Below are 12,191 nucleotides of genomic sequence, written 5' to 3'. Positions count from 1 at the left end.
CTGCTGCAGGAGAGAGCAAGAAACTGTATAAAAGATCTGAACACGACTGCTGCAGGAGAGAGCAAGAAACTGTATAACAGATCCGAACACGACTGCTGCAGGAGAGAGAGCAAGAAACTGTATAACAGATCCGAACACGACTGTTGCAGTAGGGAGAGCAAGATAACAGATCTGAACACGACTGCTGCAGGAGAGAGCAAGAAACTGTATAACAGATCCGAACACAACTGCTGCAGTAGGGAGAGCAAGAAACTGTATAACAGATCCGAACACGACTGCTGCAGGAGAGAGAGCAAGAAACTGTATAACAGATCCGAACACGACTGCTGCAGGAGAGAGGGCAAGAAACCGTATAACAGATCCGAACACGACTGCTGCAGGAGAGAGGGCAAGAAACTGTATAACAGATCCGAACACGACTGCTGCAGGAGAGAGAGCAAGAAACTGTATAACAGATCCGAACACGACTGCTGCAGGAGAGAGAGCAAGAAACTGTATAACAGATCCGAACACAACTGCTGCAGGAGAGAGGGCAAGAAAATGTATAACAGATCCGAATACGACTGCTGCAGGAGAGAGAGCAAAAAACTTTATAACTGATCCGAACATGACTGCTGCAGTAGGGAGAGCAAGATAACAGATCTGAACACGACTTCTGCAGTAGGGAGAGCAAGAAACTGTATAACAGATTCGAACACGACTGCTGCAGGAGAGAGAGCAAGAAACTGTATAACAGATCCGAACACGACTGCTGCATGAAAGAGCAAGAAACTGTATAACAGATCCGAACACGACTGCTGCAGGAGAGAGTAAGAAACTGTATAACAGATCCGAACACGACTGCTGCAGGAGAGAGAGCAAGAAACTGTATAACAGATCCGAACATGACTGCTGCAGGAGAGAGAGCAAGAAACTGTATAACAGATCTGAACACGACTGCTGCAGGAGAGAGCAAGAAACTGTATAACAGATCCGAACACGACTGCTGCAGGAGAGAGAGCAAGAAACTGTATAACAGATCCGAACACAACTGCTGCAGGAGAGAGGGCAAGAAACTGTATAACAGATCCGAACATGACTGCTGCAGGAGAGAGAGCAAGAAACTGTATAACAGAACCAAACACGACTGCTGCAGGAGAGAGAGCAAGAAACTGTATAACAGATCTGAACACGACTGCTGCAGTAGGGAGAGCAAGAAAACAGATCCGAACACGACTTCTGCAGTAGGGAGAGCAAGAAACTGTATAACAGATCCGAACACGACTGCTGCAGGAGAGAGAGCAAGAAACTGTATAACAGATCCGAACACGACTGCTGCAGGAGAGAGGGCAAGAAACTGTATAACAGATCCGAACACGACTGCTGCAGGAGAGAGGGCAAGAAACTGTATAACAGATCCGAACACGACTGCTGCAGGAGAGAGAGCAAGAAACTGTATAACAGATCCGAACACGACTGCTGCAGGAGAGAGGGCAAGAAACTGTATAACAGATCCGAACACGACTGCTGCAGGAGAGAGAGCAAGAAACTGTATAACAGATCCGAACACGACTGCTGCAGGACAGAGAGCAAGAAACTGTATAACAGATCCGAACACGACTGCTGCAGGAGAGAGAGCAAGAAACTGTATAACAGATCCAAACACGACTGCTGCAGGAGAGAGTAAGAGACTGTATAACAGATCCGAACACGACTGCTGCAGGAAAGAGCAAGAAACTGTATAACAGATCCGAACACGACTGCTGCAGGAGAGAGCAAGAAACTGTATAACAGATCCGAACACGACTGCTGCAGGAGAGAGTAAGAAACTGTATAACAGATCCGAACATGACTGCTGCAGGAGAGAGAGCAAGAAACTGTATAACAGATCCGAACACGACTGCTGCAGGAGAGAGTAAGAAACTGTATAACAGATCCGAACATGACTGCTGCAGGAGAGAGAGCAAGAAACTGTATAACAGATCCGAACATGACTGCTGCAGTAGGGAGAGCAAGAAACTGTATAACTGATCCGAACACGACTGCTGCAGTAGGGAGAGCAAGATAACAGATCCGAACACGACTGCTGCAATAGGGAGAGCAAGAAACTGTATAACAGATCCGAACACGACTGCTGCAGGAGAGAGAGCAAGAAACTGTATAACAGATCCAAACACGACTGCTGCAGGAGAGAGAACAAGAAACTGTATAACAGATCCGAACACGACTGCTGCAGGAAAGAGCAAGAAACTGTATAACAGATCCGAACACGACTGCTGCAGGAGAGAGCAAGAAACTGTATAACAGATCCGAACACGACTGCTGCAGGAGAGAGTAAGAAACTGTATAACAGATCCGAACAGGACTGCTGCAGGAGAGAGAGCAAGAAACTGTATAACAGATCCGAACACGACTGCTGCAGGAGAGAGAGCAAGAAACTGTATAACAGATCCGAACACGACTGCTGCAGGAGAGAGAGCAAGAAACTGTATAACAGATCCGAACACGACTGCTGCAGTAGGGAGAGCAAGAAACTGTATAACAGATCCGAACACGACTGCTGCAGGAGAGAGAGCAAGAAACTGTATAACAGAACCGAACACGACTGCTGCAGGAGAGAGGGCAAGAAACTGTATAACAGAACCGAACACGACTGCTGCAGTAGGGAGAGCAAGAAACTGTATAACAGATCCGAACACGACTGCTGCAATAGGGAGAGCAAGAAACTATATAACAGATCCGAACACGACTGCTGCAGTAGGGAGAGCAAGATAACAGATCCGAACACGACTTCTGCAGTAGGGAGAGCAAGAAACTGTATAACAGATCCGAACACGACTGCTGCAGGAGAGAGGGCAAGAAACTGTATAACAGATCCGAACACGACTGCTGCAGGAGAGAGAGCAAGAAACTGTATAACAGATCTGAACACGACTGCTGCAGGAGAGAGTAAGAAACTGTATAACAGATCGGAACACGACTGCTGCAGTAGAGGGAGCAAGAAACTGTATAACAGATCTGAACACGACTGCTGCAGGAGAGAGGGCAAGAAACTGTATAACAGATCCAAACACGACTGCTGCAGGAGAGAGAGCAATAAATGATATGATGTATGCTGCTGCTTTTCAGAGAGTGGAGTTTGTTGTTGTCATCAAAGTGGCAATAGGCTACACTCGGAGCCTCATTCCGTGTGTGGCAAAAGCTAGGAGATATCTAAATCAATGGAAGATGGAATTAAAAGTTAAAGGATAAGGGTAGGCTACAATGACCAAGAGCCAACAGGTAGGCAGGCTGCTACTTAATGTTCTGAATTACGTTATTTGTAATTGTGGAATGAGGAAGCGCATGCACTGCAGCCTCGGTTAGCCTAGGTAGCTAACGTTTGCTAGCTTAACTCCCTTCTCCCGGTTTGATGCAGTCCCAAGACATGTAGCTACTACGTAATTATATTTGATGATCAATAACCTAGCTAAGGCAGCTATGAGCCTATTATAGAGCGGGTTGGTTGGTTGGTTGCTCGCTGTCTCTAGTCAATTCAATTCAATGGGCTTTATTGGCATGGGAAACATATGTTAACATTGACAAAGCAGGTGAAGTAGATAATATACAAAAGTGAAATAAACAATAAAAATGAACAGAAAACATTACACTCACAGAGGTTTCAAAAGAATAAAGACATTACAAATGTCATTATGTATATATACAGTGTTGTAACAATGTGCAAATGGTTAAAGTACAAAAGGGAATATAAATAAACATAAATATGGGTTGTATTTACAATTGTGTTTGTTCAATTGTTACAATTGTGTTTGTTTCTTCACTGGTTGCCCTTTTCTTGTGGCAACAGGTCCCAAATCTTGCTGCTGTGATGGCACACTGGTGGTATTTCACCCAGTAGATATGGGAGTTTAATCAACATCGAGTTTGTTTTCTAAATCTTTGTGGATCTGTGTAATCTGAGAGAAATATGTGTCTCTAATATGGTCATACATTTGGCAGGAGGTTTGGAAGTGCAGCTCAGTTTCCACCTCATTTTGTGGGCAGTGTGCACATAGCCTGTCTTCTCTTGAGAGCCAGCTCTGCCTACAGCGGCCTTTCTCAATAGCAAGGCTATGCTCACTGAGTCTGTACATAGTCAAAGCTTTCCTTAAGTTTGGGTCAGTCACAGTGGTCAGATATTCTGACACTGTGTACTCTCTGTTTTGGGACAAATAGCGTTCTAGTTCGCTCTGTTTTTTTGTAAATTCTTTCCAATGTGTCAATTATCTTTTTGTTTTCTCATGATTTGGTTGGGTTTAATTGTGTTGCTGTCCTGGGGCTCTGTGGGGTCTGTTTGTGTTAGTGAACAGAGCTCTAGGACCAGCTTGCTTAGGGGACTCTTCTCCAGGTTCATCTCTCTGTAGGTGATGGCTTTGTTATGGAAAGTTTGGGAATCGCTTCCTTTTAGGTGGTTGTAGAATTTAAACGGCTCTTTTCTGTATTTTGATAATTCGCTGGTTTTGGCATAATTCTGCTCTGCATGCATTATTTGGTGTTTGAACACAGAGGATATTTTTGCAGAATTCTGCATGCAGTCTCAATTTGGTGTTTGTCCTATTTTGTGAATTCTTGGTTGTTAAGCGGACTCCAGACCTCACAACCATAAAGGGCAATGGGTTCTATAATTCAAGTATTTTGCCAGATCCTAACTGGTATGTCAAATTTTATGTTCCTTTTGATGGCATAGAATGCCCTTCTTGACTTGTCTCTCAGATCATTCACAGCTTTACCTGTGATGTTTGGGCCCAAGGTATGTATAGTTTTTTTGTGTGTTCTAGGACAACAGTGTCTAGATGGAATTTGTATTTGTGGTCCTGGCGACTGGACCTTTTTTGGAACACCATTATTTTGGTCTTACTGAGATTTGCTGTCAGGGCCCAGGTCTGGCAGAATCTGTGCAGAAGATCTAGGTGCTGCTGTAGGCCCTCCTTGGTTGGTGACAGAAGCACCAGATCAAACAATATACATTTGACTTCAGATTCTAGTAGGGTGAGACCGGGTTCTGCAGACTTTTCTAGTGCCCTCCCCAATTCGTTGATATATATGTTGAAGAGGGTGGGGTTTAAGCTGCATCCCTGTCTCACCCCACAGCCCTGTGGGAAGAAATGTGTTTTATGTCTATTTTAACCACACTTGTCGTTTGTGTACATGGATTTTATAATGTATGTTTTTCCCCCAACACCACCTTCCATCAATTTGAATAATCTCTCCCTCCCTCCTCCCAGTGTCACTCGCTCACATTACAACCTTTCCCCCGCATGCTAGAGCAGCACCTCTCTCTCTCCCTCCTCTCACACTTTATCAGCACATGTTAATAAATTAAAAGACTTGCGTCTTCCCTCACTCGGATCGGGTCTGGATCCGACCAGGTCTATTTGCAACGGATCTAGTTGTCCTTGGGTTTGTTTGTAACGGTTTCTATAATTGTATTATTTATGCATATCAGGTTCAGGTGGGAAAGGCCCAGGCCCATTTCTTGAAGATCTCTACTGCCTTTGATTAAACTCCTGCACATGCGCAGTTCGGTGCGACACGGCCATTAGACCAGATGAGATCGGCTACAAAGTGTGATCTGTGATTTCTATTGGAGAGGCAGTTTCTGCATATCTTTGATATTGGTACCCATTACTGGTAACATCATGAGGATATGACAAACAGGCTTTAAACTGCATAGCGGTTGTTTTGGTGGAGTCGGAGGTGAAACTGAGTTCGAGCTGTTAAATGCACAAGCAGCTCCTGACGTTATACCTAAAGTGGACATTGCCATTGGCTGCACGAAGTCGCATTAAGAGAAACATCATGCAGCCTTGTTTACAAGTTGGAACACTGGAATGTGAGATGGAATCTACACCTTGATTAGGCTGATAGAAATCCTCCTTATTTCATTTGTAGGATTTTCAATTTGAGCGTCAGTATTTCTATAGAGCCTACTTTCTCCTTCTGAACTTCTAACACCAGTGGGATGGGTGTGGCTTTGTGACAATGATCAAGAGCAGCTTCTCACCAATTTGACAGCTCCAGCGCAGTTCCACCTCCGACACCGCCAAAACAGTTATGCGGGTGTCGGCTCTCGCCGGTTAACACTCGATCTGATTGAATCTAGGCCTTACTCAGAGAATTGAACGTGTTCTGTAGCTATACCAAGTTTTTTCACATTTTATTTCACAGTGGTAAATATACTTCACATTTTCACAATATTGTTAACCACTGTTCAAGGTCTACCATCAAGTTATAACATGTCATTTCTTGTCCTGGCTATTCAATGTCACCCCCACACAGAGGTAGTGACACCCATCTCTCAGAATGACTGTTCCCTTTGGGTAATGTTAGACAGTGCAACTGTTAAGTCTACAATTGGGAGTGTCTTCAGTGGAATAGTGAAGATACACTGTGACCGGTTTGCAAATCTGCTTGTGCTATAGTCAACTCCTGTTGTGCCATGTTCGTTGTCACGCCAACGAAAGTCAGAGGAGTAGGCTAAAGTACATACAGCTCTCGCAACCTGGCTGTTTTCTGTCTCGTCAGGAGAACAGTTCTAGTCCACCCTTCATGGTAGACTCTGTAATGTCTGCAGCCCAGGTGGAGGGTTAGAGAGTCACTGTCCAGCGGGTCTCAGCTCCTGTTTCACCATCTTCTCAATGTCCTTGTACACATCTGGGTCCTCAATGGTAGGGGATATCTGTGGAGACAGACACAGTCTTCCGTACTACTAGTAGTAGCAATATTTTCTTTTCATCTTATTACATTGTGAGTGAATTTCATCTTTCATATAATCCTCAAACTTTTATTCAATTTGTCGGTGTGAATTAAATTGATCCAACACCGACTCGCCAGATAATTGGCAGCTGTACAGGAATAATAATCCAGTGCTATTATTGGTGAATAATTGCCTCTGTCTTCCAGAACCAAACAAAATATTATTAATATACAGCCATTCCTCAAAGTGTGCTTGAATACCTCAGATTCTAATATGCTACAAAAACATTGTTGTTGGCTTCAATCCATGTAGTATTGACATGGTGGGTGAATGTGTGGTGAGTTACCGTGTATGGCTTCCCGTTGACCAGGTTAGCCAGGGAGGAGCGGGGGATCTTCCCAGAGCGGGTCTTTGGGAGACCTCTGACAATCAGCACCTTCCTGAAAGCAGCCACGGGCCCGATGGTCTCTCTGACCAGGCTCACAATCTCCTTCACCACGTCTCCATGGCTCTTCTTTAGGTCTGTGACAGACCCACATACACAGGTGTTTGACTTTCTATAACCCCACAGTCACAGTAATGTTGGATCCCCAAATTGCTCTATTAAATGGACATTTGTCCTGTATCTCTTACCGTTTCTGAGAACACACAGAGCCATGGGGACGTGGCCCTTCAGGGAGTCCTCCAGACCCACCACAGCACAGTCCACCACCCCGGGGTGCAGCAGGACAGACTGGAACACACAAAGCCTCTTAGAATCTGTGAGTGAAATACTTACACACTTGAAGGCTCAGCATTCCTGAACAGTCCCATTACAAGTCAGAATGTTGAACAAACTTCATTGTTGTCCCCCGGTTTTGTCCCTATGTCGGAGGTAATCTGATACAACATATCCACAGGGAACAGTGGAGGCTGCTGAGGGGAGGACGGATCACAATAATGGCTGGAACGGAGTGAATAGAATGGCATCAAACCCATGGAAACCATGTATGTTGTTTTTGATACCATTCCACTGATTCTGCTCCAGTCATTACCTCAAGCCCATCCTCCCCAATTAAGGTGCCGCCAACCTCCTGTGACAGGGAAGTGTTATCAACCCTAACTTCGCTAGTACAGTGGTCTGTATATCGCTTTGTACTTCTGGTTTTTATTATTCAATACTGATGCAATTTGCACTTGACAAACACTTTTTATTTTATTTTATTTCACCTTTATTTAACCAGGTAGGCTAGTTGAGAACAAGTTCTCATTTGCAACTGCGACCTGGCCAAGATAAAGCTTAGAAGTGTGAGCAGACAACACAGAGTTACACATGGAGTAAACAATTAACAAGTCAATAACACAGTACAAAAAAGGCGAGTCTATATACATTGTGTGCAAAAGGCATGAGGAGGTAGGCGAATAATTACAACCTTGCAGATTAGCACTGGAGTGATAAATGATCAGATGGTCATGTACAGATAGAGATACTGGTGTGCAAAAGAGCAGAGAAGTAAATAAATAAAAACAGTGTGGGGATGAGGTAGGTGAAAATGGGTGGGTTATTTACCAATAGACTATGTACAGCTGCAGCGATCGGTTAGCTGCTCAGATTGCACATGTTTGAAGTTGGTGAGGGAGATAAAAGTCTCCAACTTCAGGGATTTTTGCAATTCGTTCCAGTCACAGGCAGCAGAGTACTGGAACGAAAGGCGGCCAAATGAGGTGTTGGCTTTAGGGATGATCAGTGAGATACACCTGCTGGAGCGCGTGCTACGGATGGGTGTTGCCATCGTGACCAGTGAACTGAGATAAGGCGGAGCTTTACCTAGCATGGACTTGTAGATGACCTGGAGCCAGTGGGTCTGGCGACGAATATGTAGCGAGGGCCAGCCGACTAGAGCATACAAGTCGCAGTGGTGGGTGGTATAAGGTGCTTTAGTGACAAAACGGATGGCACTGTGATAAACTGCATCCAGTTTGCTGAGTAGAGTGTTGGAGGCAATTTTGTAGATGACATCGCCGAAGTCGAGGATCGGTAGGATAGTCAGTTTTACTAGGGTAAGTTTGGCGGCGTGAGTGAAGGAGGCTTTGTTGCGGAATAGAAAGCCGACTCTGATTTGATTTTCGATTGGAGATGTTTGATATGAGTCTGGAAGGAGAGTTTACAGTCTAGCCAGACACCTAGGTACTTATAGGTGTCCACATATTCAAGGTCGGAACCATCCAGGGTGGTGATGCTCGTCGGGCATGCGGGTGCAGGCAGCGATCGGTTGAAAAGCATGCATTTGGTTTTACTAGCGTTTAAAAGCAGTTGGAGGCCACGGAAGGAGTGTTGTATGGCATTGAAGCTCGTTTGGAGGTTAGATAGCACAGTGTCCAAGGACGGGCCGGAAGTATATAGAATGGTGTCGTCTGCGTAGAGGTGGATCAGGGAATCGCCGCAGCAAGAGCAACATCATTGATATAGAGAGACTGCCAGAGGACCGGACAGCATGCCCTCCGATTTGACACACTGAACTCTGTCTGCAAAGTAATTGGTGAACCAGGCAAGGCAGTCATCCGAAAAATCGAGGCTACTGAGTCTGCCGATAAGAATATGGTGATTGACAGAGTCGAAAGCCTTGGCCAGGTTGATGAAGACGGCTGCACAGTACTGTCTTTTATCGATGGCGGTTATGATATCGTTTAGTACCTTGAGTGTGGCTGAGGTGCACCCGTGACCGGCTCGGAAACCAGATTGCACAGCCGAGAAGGTACGGTGGGATTCGAGATGGTCAGTGACCTGTTTGTTGACTTGGCTTTCGAAGACCTTAGATAGGCAGGGCAGGATGGATATAGGTCTGTAACAGTTTGGGTCCAGGGTGTCTCCCCCTTTGAAGAGGGGGATGACTGCGGCAGCTTTCCAATCCTTGGGGATCTCAGACGATATGAGAGAGAGGTTGAACAGGCTGGTAATAGGGGTTGCGACAATGGCGGCGGATAGTTTCAGAAATAGAGGGTCCAGATTGTCAAGCCCAGCTGATTTGTACGGGTCCAGGTTTTGCAGCTCTTTCAGAACATCTGCTATCTGGATTTGGGTAAAGGAGAACCTGGAAGGGCTTGGGCGAGAAGCTGCGGTGGGGGCGGAGCTGTTGGCCGATGTTGGAGTAGCCAGGCGGAAGGCATGGCCAGCCGTTGAGAAATGCTTGTTGAAGTTTTCGATAATCACTTGCACAATATGGCAGAGCCTAACCGAACCACGGACCAAACGGCAAACACTTGCACAATATGGCAGAGCCTAACCGAACCACGGACCAAACGGCAAACACTTGCACAATATGGCAGAGCCTAACCGAACCACGGACCAAACGGCAAACACTTGCACAATATGGCAGAGCCTAACCGAACCACGGACCAAACGGCAAACACTTGCACAATATGGCAGAGCCTAACCGAACCACGGACCAAACGGCAAACACTTGCACAATATGGCAGAGCCTAACCGAACCACGGACTAAACGGCAAACACTTTCAGCTGATTGTGAGGAAATGAGATTGAAAATACAAGCGACAGACCCTAAAGGCGCCGGTTAAACAACACTTTCCTGTGGATACCCCATCTCCACCTCCAACAGGACCAGCAGCATGTACAACCTGTAAAGTAACTGGAAATAGCATTTCATTCAACATTCTGGCCTGTAGAGACTATTGAGTCTTTTTTAGGGTGACTTTGGTCAGACTGAAAATCCATGTTTAGGGATTGTAACACTCAATGATGTTACAATACATTTCTGGTCAGGTAACATGGAGAAACCTTTTTTCCTAATGACATTTCTACTCCAGTCATTAGCTATGCGTCTCCACCGTGTGGCTGACACAGACTCCAAACACAAGGGAATAACCTGTTAACAATTAGATTCATATCCATGCAACCTGGACCTATTATTCTCTCCGTTCCTACCTCTTCCAGCGCCCCTGCCGACAGCCTGTGGCCCGCCACGTTGATGACATCATCAGAGCGAGACATAATGTACAGGAAACCCTCCTCATCCACGTAGCCTGCGTCCATGGTGTCATAGAAACCCTAAGGTAAACAGCAGGTAATGACTGACGTTCAGATAAAATCACCACTCTAGTGTAGATCACTGGGTGTTTTTGTTCTGTTATCTACACTGAGTGTACAAAACATTGGGAACACCTTCCTAATATTGAGATGCCCTCAGAACAGCCTAAATTCATTGGGCCATGGATTCTACAAGGTGTCAAAAGCGTTCCACAGGGATGCTGGCCCATGTTGACTGTTGTGTCAAGTTGGCTGGATGTCCTTTGGGTGGTGAACCATTCTTGATACAAACGGGAAACTGTTGAGCGTGAAAAATCCAGCAACGTTGCAGTTCTTGACACGCTCAAACCGGTGTGCCTGGCACCTACTACCATACCCCGTTCAAAGGCACGTAAATATTTTGTCTTGCCCATTCACCCTCTGAATGGTACACATACACAGTCCATGTCTCAATTGTCTCAAGGCTTAAAAATGATTATTTAACCTGTGTGCTCCCCTTCATCTACAGTGATTGAAGTGGATTTAACAAGTGACATCAATAAGGGATCATAGCTTTCACCTGGATTCACCTGGTCAGTCTATGTCATGGAAAGAGCAGGTGTTCCGAATGTTTTGTGCACAATGTATAATCATACAGTACATTTCAACCACTAGATGGCATCACTGGCCAGAACAAAATTCATCCAGCCTGTCCCATGATTTACATGGTTATTAAAGTTTAAATCTAGAATCCAAAGTCATTATGCACATTGGTAAGTATGTGACAAATCCAAAGCAGTGAAAACACACACACACACACACACACACACACACACTAATGTGGTGAATTATTATCTGATGCTAAGACATTAATAAAGCCTAAAGGTGAGATAACCTACAGGGAACTTGGTGAAGTAGAGCTCCTTGAAAAGCTCCTGGTTCTGCCACAGAGATAAAGCTGCTCCTGGTGGTAGTGGCAGCCTGGAGTAGAGGAGAGACGGGGGGTGTGTGTATGGGTGAGAGAGAGACTAGTGTCTGACACGCAACAGACGGTAGCAGTGACTGAGGTGACACCGTGGGACAGCTGGATCCCCATGCCAATCACAGTGAGGACTATTACAGTGGCACTGATCCCCATACTCTGTGATGCTACAAATAACATCCCAACAACAACTTTAGCTAATAACAAATACGACAAAACAGTTCCTTTATAATTGTAATAATCAGAGGAGGTCTAGGGTTGTCTTCTTTTACCCATGAAGCCATGATCACAATAAACCCCCACCCACTGGCTTCAAGATGTCTGAGGCACTGTTTTTCTATGGGGAGATAAGATACTCTAGGATTTCTCAACCCGTATGTATAATACTTTGGGTTTAGCAAGTGTCTAAATTAGAAAGATAAGCCTGTCAGTCTATAAGGTTTATAAAAGAGTTGGGGGGCTGAGGTAGTGGATACCATTACACTGCACCT

General features: G+C 45.2%; 1 protein-coding gene across 3 annotated transcripts in view; it reads right to left on the bottom strand.

Annotated features, from left to right (window-relative positions):
* Positions 1 to 6,154: 6,154 nt before the first annotated feature.
* The window catches only part of LOC135515001 (acyl-CoA synthetase short-chain family member 3, mitochondrial-like), a 36,877-nt gene continuing 30,840 nt past the window's right edge, over positions 6,155 to 12,191 (bottom strand). For all 3 annotated transcript variants that reach the window (XM_064938789.1, XM_064938790.1, XM_064938791.1), the window contains 5 exons: positions 11,618 to 11,699; positions 10,638 to 10,760; positions 7,349 to 7,448; positions 7,062 to 7,237; positions 6,155 to 6,697 (listed from right to left, as the gene is read on the bottom strand). In XM_064938789.1, the coding sequence (XP_064794861.1) occupies positions 6,614 to 6,697; positions 7,062 to 7,237; positions 7,349 to 7,448; positions 10,638 to 10,760; positions 11,618 to 11,699 (565 nt within the window). In that variant the 3' untranslated portion in view covers positions 6,155 to 6,613. The remainder of the gene's footprint in view (positions 6,698 to 7,061; positions 7,238 to 7,348; positions 7,449 to 10,637; positions 10,761 to 11,617; positions 11,700 to 12,191) is intronic.

The sequence above is a fragment of the Oncorhynchus masou genome, chromosome 26, assembly GCF_036934945.1.
Source record: "Oncorhynchus masou masou isolate Uvic2021 chromosome 26, UVic_Omas_1.1, whole genome shotgun sequence".
NCBI lineage: Eukaryota > Metazoa > Chordata > Actinopteri > Salmoniformes > Salmonidae > Oncorhynchus > Oncorhynchus masou.
This window is presented reverse-complemented; position numbering and strand designations above follow the sequence as displayed.